This window comes from Haemorhous mexicanus, chromosome 5, assembly GCF_027477595.1.
Source record: "Haemorhous mexicanus isolate bHaeMex1 chromosome 5, bHaeMex1.pri, whole genome shotgun sequence".
Taxonomy (NCBI): Eukaryota; Metazoa; Chordata; class Aves; order Passeriformes; family Fringillidae; genus Haemorhous; species Haemorhous mexicanus.
In genome coordinates, this window is record NC_082345.1 from 27,358,305 (window position 1) to 27,370,432 (window position 12,128).

The window sequence follows — 12,128 nt, forward strand, 5'->3', positions numbered from 1 at the left end:
ATGATTGCAGTTCCTGTAGGAGATTTTGTCCCTACCTGCTATGGGGAAGAGGGAGGAAGATCTCGTGACTCAGAGGGGACCAGAAATCATAGACGAAAGAACACCTTTAGGCTCTGCACACCTTACAAGGCATGGGTGTCATCAGACTAGCTAAATCTTGCATCCTGTAATGCTTCACCTGTGACTAGTCTAATGTTTAAATAAATTATAGTCTTATCCCCTTTATTCTTTAACAGTAGGCCTCAAATCTCAAGAAATGTCCTTTTACCCTCTGGAAAACTTGGCAGTTGTTTCCGATTGGCTCTTTCAGTAGAGAGAAGTTAAAATTTTCCATATCCCTTCCAGAAGTAGAGCAGAAGTCATGGCTCGTGCAAACACTGGTCTGGCATAGCATGATGGAGGGAGAGGTGGCAGGAAAAGGAAGGAAAATATTTGCTCTGGATCCCAAGAGCAATCCTCCTCAGCCCTTGTCAGCAAGGATGGCAGTGCCTAACTACCGTGAAGCACTCCTTTATTTCTCTCCTTTCTCAGAACCCAAGGGAGTCTTCTGGGAGAAGGTGTCATAGCATAGCAATGTCAGTGAAGTGTTGAAATTAGATGTGTGGGTGGGTATTTATTGTTAATTCCTCACTTGAGTGGCTGCACAAATGTAAATCTGTCTTTTGTCACAGAAAATGGGTGTCAAATGGGCAGTTGTTGGGGATGAAAACTATGGTGAGGGATCCAGCCGGGAGCATGCAGCATTGGAGCCACGTCACTTGGGAGGAAGGGTCATCATCACCAAGAGCTTTGCCAGGATCCACGGTGAGCAGGCTTCCCCTTCGGTGTTTGTAAACAGGATGTGTTCAGTGTGAGTGGAAGTGGTGTTTATACCTTGCCCAGGGCTCAACACCTACAGGCATGATTCCTCCCTGCTGACAGATGGCAAGGTCCCTCCTGTCAGAAGTCCTGTTACATACCTAGTTGGATATGCCACAAACAAGGGATATGCTGATTTTGCTACAAAGATAGTAATCGTTGTTGGAATGGTACTCTGAGCAGCCAGAAGGTAATCATGCTTCCCTGGAATGGGATGTTACAAGTGTGGTTGGTGGTTTGTTCTCCACAGAAACCAATCTGAAGAAGCAAGGTCTACTGCCTCTCACTTTTGCTGATCCAGCAGACTATAACAAGATTCATCCTGTGGATAAGCTGAGCATTGTGGGGTTGAAAGACTTCGCACCTGGAAAGGTAACTGTCTGGGTGTCTTGTCATGCACTTGGGGGCAGGGACGTGCCACTGATGGGGATCAGTGGTGAGCTGTGTGCTCATGAGGCAGCACTGGCACTGATGAGCAGTGCAGCCTGCCAGCTAGGTGAGACACAGTGGGCTGGGAGACACAGGGCAGGTCAGAATCAGTGGTGTTCTGAACAGTTAAGAGAAAGCTTCGTACAGTACTCTGAATTCCTGGACCTGTTGACTTAAGCACGAGTGTTACCTAGAAGGAACTGCAACTTCACTTTTATGTTAAGATCCACCCTGAGCTGGAATTTTCCCTTTTCAACCCTTTAAAACCATGTAGAAATTTTCCTGTGAGAAGCTTCAGATAACCTTCTCCCTTGAAAGAAAAGGGAAAATAAAACTGTCTTCTTCCTTTAGCCTCTGAAATGCATCATCAAGCATCCCAATGGAAGCCAAGAAACAATCATGCTGAACCACACCTTCAATGAGTCGCAGATCGAGTGGTTTCAGGCTGGCAGTGCCCTGAACAGAATGAAGGAGCTGCAGCAGAAATCAAGCTAAGTGCGCACAATGCCCCAGTGCACTGGACTCGATTCAGCTTTGGCATTTTCATGAAAGTGCAATTCCATGCCTACTGTTGGAATAAATGTCTGATCAAATGTAACCATAGCTTCCTTTTTGTTATGGTACTTCCTCTTCACTGACACTATGAAAAGGGAGTGCAGCTAGGCTTACTTTTGTCTTTTAAATTCCCCAGCTTCTTTTTTCTATTTTGGCTCAATTTCAGTTCTCACACAGTTATTTATATTTGGAAATAACCAGCAAAGGTGGATTTGTCTGCTCAGTTGGTTGTTTTCTGCCCATTCACTTTACTGATGGCTAAAGACTTCAAATGAAAATAAAGAATGTGACCATCTCTTGTGTCATGTGTTATTGTATTCATCATCCTAATCCCTGTCATTGTTTTTGGGAGGGTGGGAAAGAACTTCTTCTAAATCACTGCTATATGGAGAAAAACCCCAAACTGAACAGTAATTGAGTATGGTAAAGAAAGAGCCCTCACACAGCTGTCCAGGACTGTTCAGCTCTTGACATTAACCTACTGCAGGCTACACTTGTGATTATGACCACCTTCCCCCCTACATTCCTGTCTAGGGCAACACTGCCACTATTGCAGTGATGACAACAGAAGAACAAAGAACACCTGCTGTATCTGATTTCCCAGCACTGCAAACTTAGTTCCCTAAAGTGCAACTTACAGCAGGAGATGGATGCTGAGAAGTCTCTCTCCTGAGAACAGCACACAAAACCACATTGCTACTGCTTCACTGTAATCCTGGGAGCCCTGACCCTGTCCAAAAGGAGCTGAGCAAAACAACTACCTGGGGTAGTTGGACTGTTTTCTTCCCCTTGTCCTGGCACTACCCCAGAACAGCCTGTGTGGAAGCTGCTCCCTTCTTTCACCCAAATTTCCACCTATACAAACAGCTGGGGGGGGGGGTTTCTGCAGACAGTTATTTCCATCACAGCTAGATGGTTGCATGTGTGAGCACTGCTGTGCTGTAGGTGGCATTCACTAAGCTTATTGTGTGCACAGATGGACCTCAGTTACTATGTGAACCTAAAGAATTCTAGGCTCCCTTTTAATTAGGGCACTGCATCAGGAATAACAGTTGAGAATTAAGGGGTTCTAACGATGCTGCAGGGAGGGCACTGATGACTCAGGCTTTGTTTTCACAGTTGGAGGTTAAGCAGACCCACTATCTCAGGGAATTACAGCTCCTTCCTGCCAAACGTGGCTGGCTTTATAATTATGTGCAACATCACTCTTGGCAATGGGCCCTGCATAGATTTTACTCACTGTTTTGTTCCCTCCTTTCCTTGTACTGCTGTCAGGGAGGGTGATGGCAATTGTTTGTCATTGGCTGTTTGCACAGAGCAAAGCGTTGGTCTCAACTCTGTCTGACTTGAAATCCAAGTAGCTAAACTGCAGGAGGCAAGTGTTTTCTTCCTGCTAGGCAGGAAGCTAATAGTTTCCCCACAAATTGTACAGGAAGGCAGGCTGTGTGGTTTTTACAATTTATTCCACTTACCGTATTAAAACCCCCACAAACAAGGATTTAGCTTGCTCAAAGCAGCCTTCAACCATTTCAGTCCATAATTCCATATTTTCAGTAAAGCTCCTGAAAAGTTTCTGCATAAATACAGCCCACCCAAAAAAAGTCATTCCATTCAGCACAATAAGCAGCCTGTAGTTTTCCACAGTGGTCATCTTCACTAAGCCTGAGTTACTTTTGAGTAAACTGTCATTCCTGTTCTTTCTTGGTCCATGGATGAAGTTCCCATACTTAGCAAACATCACCAGCACCTCCCCTGCTCTCTCAGCAGCAGCATTTTCCAGGTCTCCAGAGTACCACACCTCTACTAACTCAAGCCTTTTGCTGTCTCTTCCTGTCAAGAGAAGGGCAGGTTTCTACTCCTCTGAGATCAAGCTCTCAGCCTAAGGAGTGGTACTTCTTGATAGGTATTCTCTTCTGCCTTTACTCACTAAAGTCAACTCTTTCCTTGATTCAGGCAAGCAAAGACCTCCACGATTTTCCCTCCAGGGCAGGAGACCAAAGCTCCAGCTGAGTTTGTAGCTACTGTGCTCAAGGCTTTTTGTGCCTGTAAATTCACTTCTGCACATCAGTGAAGACGTTTCTTGAAAGCAACTGTCTCTCTCTGGCAGCTTGGAAGCTGAAGGGAAAACAGAATGGCAGATCTAATTTCTTATTCAGCTTCAGAGGAGCAGTGAGCACCAGCAGGGTCCCATTATCCCCCAAACATCCACCGGAAAGACTTTCTGTGGAGCAGGCTCCGATGGCAGCTAACTGTTTGTCCACCATGACAGGAGGCCCAGGCCTGGCTCGCTGATTGATCCCTGTTCATAGAGAGAAGACAAGAGCATGCAATTGTAAACTGCACAGAGAACAGAGGAAAATGCCTAAAAATACATCATCTTTCCCATCTAAGTTACACAACACAGCTGCCACTGGTTCAGATCCACCTTTCTCATGCACTGTACACTCAGGTTTTATGCCAGAACACTGCAAGGAAAGACTGTTCAGTTGCCACATAGACTTCAATGTGTTGCTCCCAGCTCTGTGCTCTTCATGCACACAGAGTTAAATCAGTTTTAAATCAACCTCCCAGGGGGAATCACCAGCAACCACGAAGTGTTCCAGTGAAAACACTCAGAAAACAGAGCAACCACAAGAACAACCTCATTTCTCCCCTTTTCCACTTCTTTCATTCAGTGATTCTGCTTCAGGGTCAGCTTAAAGCAATGAGTTCCTTGGGAAAGGGGTGCTATTTTAGACACTGAATAAACCACAACACTCACAAAGCTGTAAGAACTAATGCACATAGTTACCACAAGAGTGTAGGGTGCCTCTTTCTTCTGGACTTCTTCTGCAGCATTTGAAGTGGAAGCCTCTGCAGAGCTCGGACCGGTTGGTGACGTATCAACAAACGTCTCATCCACAACTCGGAAGCGGATCTCTTCCCCAATGTCCATGTAAAGGTCATGGGCCCCTTCTTCTGTCTCATATTCCCACACCCACACCTGCTCTGCTTCATCACTGGCCAAGGATTAAGGAGGGGAACACCATTCTGCTTGACAGGTCACTTTCTGACAGTTCTGAGAATAGGCTTGATTCAAAGCCTTTTCAGAGTTATTTCCCAAACTGCAATGTGCTGTCCCAGGTCACTGTCTGCACAGCCCAGGACCCCCATCTTTCTGATTTTCCTGCACCACGCTGTATGCTGCTTCTCTACACATCCCCCAAAAACACCCAGCAGCAGAAAAGACCCCCAGACAAGCAAAACTCCTCAGACTGAAGACAACCTCGCCTTCCACACTGAAGTACACCAGACACACACGCACATAGACATTACATGATATGGTAAAACCTGGGCTCTATCTTCAGCAGCAGCCAGGGCTGGAGGCAGGGATTACAACTGGGCAGGGGACACTGCCATTCATTCCTATCAGCAGGCACAATGACCCTGCAAAACCTAATGAGCGTGAGGGCCTGTCTAGCTGTGATAACAGTCTGTGGGACTTGCCCGACAGAAGGGCTTAGCTTCTGCTGCTGAGCACCTTCATTGTTGCAGTGGTGAATGCCTGTTGGGCCAGCACTGCACAATCTTTTGAAATGAAGTAGTGAAGTTATCAAAGGTGACCAAAGGATACAACTTAGCTGGCTGCTGCAGGGATTCTGGTGGGATGACAATATCATCAAAGAATCCAAGAGAAACTGCGGAGAAAATAACTTGGCTAAGACTGAAACAATTCTTTGCAAATGACGTTCCACAGTGATTCCTAAAATGCATTTCTAAGCTCATTTTCCTTCCTCTCTCAGGAAGGACATTGAGATTATGCAGGAATTATTCTTTGAGCCACAACGCTCAATTTCAGTTGGCAGCAAAGCAACCACCCAGCTGAAAGTACATACAGCAACAGAGGGCACAGTCTTCGTGCCTGCTGGGAAAGGAAAAGGTTGTTTGGAGCAGGAATGGAAATGAAAGCGCTCCAAGAAATGAGTCAGATGCTATAGAGGTCTGTGACAAAAAAGAGCTTAGAAATCACAGATGTAGTACGTTAAATAAAGACTGATATAAAGTTGGAACAGCCCCCGCATCCCCCTTAAGATTTCACGATGTTGAATTTTATCAGGGAATGGACCATGCCCAAGTTCAGCAACAAAGGCAGCCAAGGTAACCTTATTGTCTTAATTTAACAACTGAGCAGCAGAGCTCCCTTGTATGGAAGACTCCTAGAGGAAAGGAAAGCAACTCATCAATTATATATTCCATGACTCTGGCAGCACTTTGTGCTCACAAAGACATTTCCCTGACATGTTTTCAGGTACAGGAAATGAACACAAATTTGCACAGCCTATAGGAAAAATACATCAGACCAACACAAGCCAATAGTTCAACAAATTCTGTTAACTAAAGCAAGGAAAGAAATCCATTCTATGCTCCAGACGGGTTTGCCTGTTATTCTTGGGCAAAATGAAAAGGGAGTGCGGACAAAACCATCAAGGACAGGGGAAGCTGCCAGGCTCAAACCACCAATCACCCTCAGATCAGAGCAGCCCTAGAGGCCAGTAATAGCCATTAACCAGCCCACAGAGAGCATTACTCCAGCCAAAATCAGTGTCTCAACAGACCAAGGCTCTGCAGCTCACGTGTCCCTAATGTCAGAAGTTGCAGTTTACCGTGGACGCCATCCTGACTGCAGCTTTTAATCTGTCCGATCAGAATCTCATCCAGGAAGGGATGGAAGACCACATAGCGGAAATGCACTTAAAAGAAAACACATCATTAATGTTATGTCCATGTTAGTAAACTACAGTCCTCCCACAGGGTGGCAGCCATTAAAACAAAATTCCATTAAAACAATATGCCCTCTAAAACACCCAGTTTCTTCTACAACTTCTTTACAGGCAGTGATTAGACAGAAAATGGGAAAAAGAGTTCTGATTCCTAACTGGTTTGTACAAATTCTGGCAGCAGCTGATCAGAGTGTCTGTTCCCAGCTCCTCAGTTTTGCAAGAAGTTCACAAAAAGAAAGTGTAAGACGATAAACATGGAGCATGGCTTCTGATTAAGTTATGATGGAAGCACAATGCTTCACGGTCAAGAGTATCAGCTGAACTTATACTTTCTCGTAATACTTCTGCCTCTTATCTTTGTCTGCAATGCTGTATTTTCATTAAATGAAATCTTTTAAATCAAGTATTATCAGATTAAACAAGGTTCTCTAACACAACTGATTTTTCCTCCAAGCTAGATAAAATGTTTCTAACTAAGCACATAGCATTTGTTATTACAAGAATGCTACAGCAAGATAATCTCAGCCAAATGATGCTCCTGAGAAATTTAACATCGTTGCAGCTGTACCTCCTCAGTGCTCCTCTTTTACATAAAACTAGGCAGTGCATTATAGAAAGAGTTATTACCAGACACAGCAGGATTTATCAAAGTGCTACCCCAGATTCTGAAAGCAGACTTTTTTCCCCGAGCTCAGAGAGAAAAGTTCTCTTCTTTCAGTTCAAGGACTAATTCTAAGTTGAGAAGCTGAATGGAGATTAAAGCAAGCAGGAAAGCCTGACATCCTCCTTCAGTATCAGAGAAGCTTTTATTTGCAGGAAATGAGTTCTACTGGAGTTAAAATTTAGACAAGGGAAGGCATACAAGACATATAGGCAGTGCAGTTCCCTTCCAACAGGAGGTATTTCATGTGCTCAACCTATCATTCCACACTGTAAACTGAAACAAGAAAAATGCATCTCTTACCAGTTTAAACATTTAATTTAACTTAAAAAAATGAAATTTGCTATTATGCACTTACTTCCAGTATTTACTCAGATTTGCCAAGAGTCCAAGTAGAGAAATTAGTCATTTCGTATTAAAAAAAAAAATCACTAGAAATGTATGATGAACCAGATCTGTCTAAGTTTCAACAAAAGTGTCATAAAACTTCCAGCTAGTACAAGAGCATCAAATGCTGTGCAAACGCTGTATGTAGAAACAAGTTCATACCCTAGCTAGGGAAAATAAGCTTCAAAAAGAAAAAACATCAGAGAAATGCAGAAAAATTATTACAACTTCTTTTCTGTGGGCAGTCTTTCAATAATTTTCAACTAAATTAACCCCTTCCTCACCCCCCACTCATGCTCTAATTGTAAAACAGAGATGGGCTGCTGCAGAAGGCAAGGAGGACTGGCTAGTTAAAGTTCAAATTGTACCCAAAAGAAAATAAGAGACTTTCACCATGTTCTTCTTGCCCTCCTAACAGAAACACAGTTAAGGCTGTGAACTTAAAGTTGTTGCTGCCCCTAACAAATGAACTCAGCTTAATTTCCAGATCATTAATAACCTTCTGCAACACAATATAACTGAGGAAAAGCACTTACCCTTGGTATGTGATGCACCATCCCCAGGAAATATGTATGAATCTTCCAGCTTTGTGATATCATACAGACAGATGCAGAGCCCAACATTGTACACCACCTGACAAAAGAAAAAAAAATTCAAGAGCAGTAAATCAAGCAACCCACCAGGTAAATTCAAGCAAACGGTGGAATTCATACATTATGCACACCTTTCCAAAAGACAGCAACAGAAAGGTGGCAAAATGGGATGGAGTCTGTTTTGGAACACTGCCTTCAACACCATCAGCAGCGTAGGGGAGCCCCAATCCAAATGTTGTGGGAGCACATTTTCACTGGCACTGGAAAGAACTCTGCTACAAAGAGAATCTCTTGGGGAAATTGTCAGTGGTGAGAGAACTTGAGCTGCCAAGACAGTTAAAGCTCCCCATCATTCACCAGCCCCACAGCTTGTCCAAATGCTAAACATGTTGTTAGAGTTACACCCTCAGAAGCCTCTAGGCTTGCCTCTGTCTTATATTAATTCTGGGGAGACACGAGGCAAACTCTTGGTTTCTTTGCTACCTCTGAGACAGGTTCACTGCCTACAGAATTTGAAGCATCTACCAGTCATCAGCGGATGAAGGAAGACTTTTGCTCTTCATAACCTGCTATTCACAACCCTTGACCCCTTCAGGTTGCTCTTCTGAGCTCCTTTCACGTTTACAGCTGCATTTTGAGTTTTGCACCTGCCCCATGTTGAAAGCCACACACTAATCACAGTCTGGGCTGCACAGGGAATCTCTGACCTCCAGGTCCACCAGGAAACACTTTTTATATCCTGCACCAAAGACCAACTTCTTACTGCCACCATGTATTTCAATTACTAAGCACAGACCAAATCAGCTGTTAACAGCTTCATTTCTCTTCCAGTATTACTGTTCTACATGTGTTTATAAAGGGTTTTTTCTTTAAATTCCCCACAGGATGGATTAGTTTGCATTTGTTTTCCAGGTTGCATTTTGGATTGCTCCTTTTAACACAAACCAGCAGCTGCTCTCACTTCTCTTCCATGCTCCTCTGCCCCATCTGGTGCCTCAGTATCTTCCCATTACAACATCAGCCATTAGAAAAATGTCCCCTTTGAGATGATACGTGACTGTCTCTTTGTTTGCAGAGGCAGGGGACGGCCTTCGCATCTAAACCCCTCTGACACCTCACCCACGCACCTCAGTAGGCACAAACAAAAGGAAGGAACGTTCGGGGATGTTGTGATACCTGCATCAACCTACACGTGACCCACGCTTTACCTTATTGGCCAATTTCTTGTTTAGTTCTTCAGCAATGGATTCGTTCAGTTTCCTTTCAAACTGCCAGGGAGGAATTCTTACAGTATCAGTCATCTCCACCAGGACAAACATGGTGGCGGGGGGCGAGGAGACGCCAACGGCCTCGGGAATGGGAGGGCGGCGAGGACCGGGCTGGGAAGGCAGCCCAAGGTGTGGCTGGGAGCCCGGTGGGGCGGTGTCCCGGCTGTCCCGAAGGAAGCGGCCCGGGAGCGGCCGGGATGCCGGGAGGTGCCGGGGGGTGCGCGAGCGCCCCTCACCCACCTGCTGCACGCGGAGCCATACCGCGCGCCCCAGCCTCGCGCCACTTCCGGCGCCGCCGCAGCCAATCGCGCTCGGCTGGCGGGTCGCGCGCCCTGATTGACACGGGGTGGGGCGGGGCCCCGCGGCCGCCATTTTGTCCGTCCTGCGCGGGGCGGGGCCGGGCCGGGCTCGGCCCCCGCTGACACCGGAGCGGGGAGGATGCGGTGAGGCCCGGGGGGGCCGGTTTTGGCCAATGTAAACGTGGAAAGTGGCGCAGCGCCCGGGCGTCCTTTGCAGGGATGCTGTGTAGCCCTCTCCTTCCCCTCCACCTCCGGCAGGTGGGTCCCCCGGCACTTTCTCCCGTGCCGCAGCTCGAACAATTCCCAACTGCAGTTATTCCGATTTAATTTACCATTTTCGTAAACTTCAGACCAGATAGGGCAGCCAAGATCACAGAAGCACGAAACAGGTCAGATAGGAAAGGACCACGGTGGGGCATCTGGTCCAACGTCCCTGCTCAAGCAAGGTTGATAAATAACATAGAGAATAGGAATTTTCGGAGATAGTCTTCTATGAGTCCTTCAAAGATAAAGAATGCCTGCTTTCAAATGCTTCAGATCGTGTTAGAAAGTTTGTTTTACAGCCATTTTGGTATCGTGGTCATCCCAAAGCATATGGTGCAGGAATTGCATCCACAGGGTTCTTGCGTTCCCTCTGCAGTGAGGGAGACTCCACAGCCTCTCTGGGCAATCTGTTCCAATCTGTTCCAGGGACTGGGCACCTGCACAGTAAAAAAGTTCTTCACGGTCAGGTGGAACTTCCTGTGCACCAGTTTCTGCCCCATTGCCTGTTCTATTGCTTAGCACCACCGGGAAGAGCCTGGCTCCAGCCTCTTGGCACCCTTCATGTACTGATACACATTGATGAAGTCCCTTCTCAGTCTTCCCTGAGGCCCAGCTCCCCCAGCCTTTCCTCACAAAGAGAGGAGCTCCAGTCCCCTGATTATCCTTGTTGCCCTCTGCTGGACCTGCTGCAGGAGTTCCATGTCTCTCTTGTACTCAGAAGCCCAAAGATGAAAGTCTCTGCCATTTCTTCAGCTGTTTGCCCACATCTCCAGCAAATCTGGGTAGGTTTATAATCCTCTTTGCACCAGAAAGTCCCTCACAGCTGTGTCTACCCATTGCTTAGGTCAAGGTTCTTTTCAGGGACAAACTGCCGCCATACAGAGCTGGAATAATTTGTGAGTGTTAATTGCCAGAAAAGAAACCAACCCCCCTTGTATCATTTTTGAGGCCTCCGTGTGTTCTGTAGTGAGGGAATCAGTGTGAGGGAGAAGCAGCTTGAGGGATGGCAGAAAACAAGGAGGTGTGCTAACGTCTGAGGTTTGTCAGGGAAATGAAAAGAGGTTGTTTGAAGTGTGCTTAAAAAAAGATCTGCCAGGAAAACCAAACATCCCTGGCTGACAGTGAAAACTGCACTGTCAGCATCATGGCTTTGATGCTAAGGCTAAGTGTGTCATCCCCCACGCTCCCCAGCAGCATGTGGTGGGACAGTAACGAGCAGTTTAGGTAACAAATCATTAAATGTTGAGCTGTCTGGAAAAGGGAGGGAGAAACAAGGTTGCAAATACCCTGGTTAGGCCTCATTAAGAAGGTACCTGTCTTGGACAAGGAGGTGTTGATTTCTTTTCAATTACTCTGTTTCATCAGGTTCTATTAGGTTGTGGGGTAGTTGTTTTTTTTTCAATAAACGTGGCTGGTCTGCTCATGTTTGGCATGTTAGTGTTAAATAGGGGGCCCAGAAACAAGATTTCCCCTGTCACCTGGGAAAAGCAGCATTTTTCTTGGAGCAACATCTACTGTCTCAGCAAGGAGCTCTGCTGCCAGCACAGCAGTCCCCACTATCAGAACACCTCAACTCAAATCCCCAGCGTTTCTTGCTCTTCTTGTCCTACTTCAGGGAGCCTTACAAAGACTCCTTTCTCCTGCACTGCACTCACGGCTGCGCTAATCTGGGCACAGCACAGCCTTGCTGGCACACATGCCACATCCATTGCTGCTCTGTCCTGGCCTCATGCAGGTCTGGCAATGCAAGGTTTGACCTTTATCTAGTGCAGCTTTTGCAGGTGTCTGTAGCTACTTCACTCAGAAGAGTGAATTGTAGTCAACACTGTCCTGATGGCCGGGGAAGAAATAGCTTTGGTATCACACAAGGAAAGAGAATTTAGGCACTGGTGGTTTTGGCAAGGTGATCACTCTGGGTGCTTGTATATAAGAAATGTAGAGTTAAGTAGGGGCGTGTGCTCAGGGAATAGTGGACTGAAATACCTGGGAGAACATGGGAGATGGAGAGAAGTGAATTTGGACAGAGTCATATCATACTTCCATTTCAAGCCCAT

The 12,128-nt window shown here is 46.0% G+C and overlaps 2 protein-coding genes across 4 annotated transcripts in view; one reads left to right on the plus strand and one right to left on the minus strand.

Moving 5' to 3' along the window:
• ACO2 (aconitase 2) overlaps positions 1-2,137 on the plus strand; it is a 30,606-nt gene extending 28,469 nt beyond the window's left edge. For all 3 annotated transcript variants that reach the window (XM_059846531.1, XM_059846530.1, XM_059846532.1), the window contains 3 exons: positions 672-804; positions 1,109-1,230; positions 1,639-2,137. In XM_059846531.1, coding sequence (XP_059702514.1) covers positions 672-804; positions 1,109-1,230; positions 1,639-1,782 — 399 coding nt within the window. In that variant the 3' untranslated portion in view covers positions 1,783-2,137. The remainder of the gene's footprint in view (positions 1-671; positions 805-1,108; positions 1,231-1,638) is intronic.
• Positions 2,138-3,286: 1,149 nt separating this feature from the next.
• POLR3H (RNA polymerase III subunit H) lies at positions 3,287-9,814 on the minus strand. The gene is made up of 6 exons (XM_059846538.1): positions 9,452-9,814; positions 8,187-8,283; positions 6,486-6,572; positions 5,456-5,519; positions 4,634-4,841; positions 3,287-4,141 (listed from the first exon to the last, which is right to left on the minus strand). The coding sequence occupies exons 1-6, from the start codon at positions 9,560-9,562 to the stop codon at positions 4,088-4,090; spliced, it is 621 nt and encodes a 206-aa protein (XP_059702521.1). The 5' UTR covers positions 9,563-9,814; the 3' UTR covers positions 3,287-4,087.
• Positions 9,815-12,128: the final 2,314 nt, after the last annotated feature.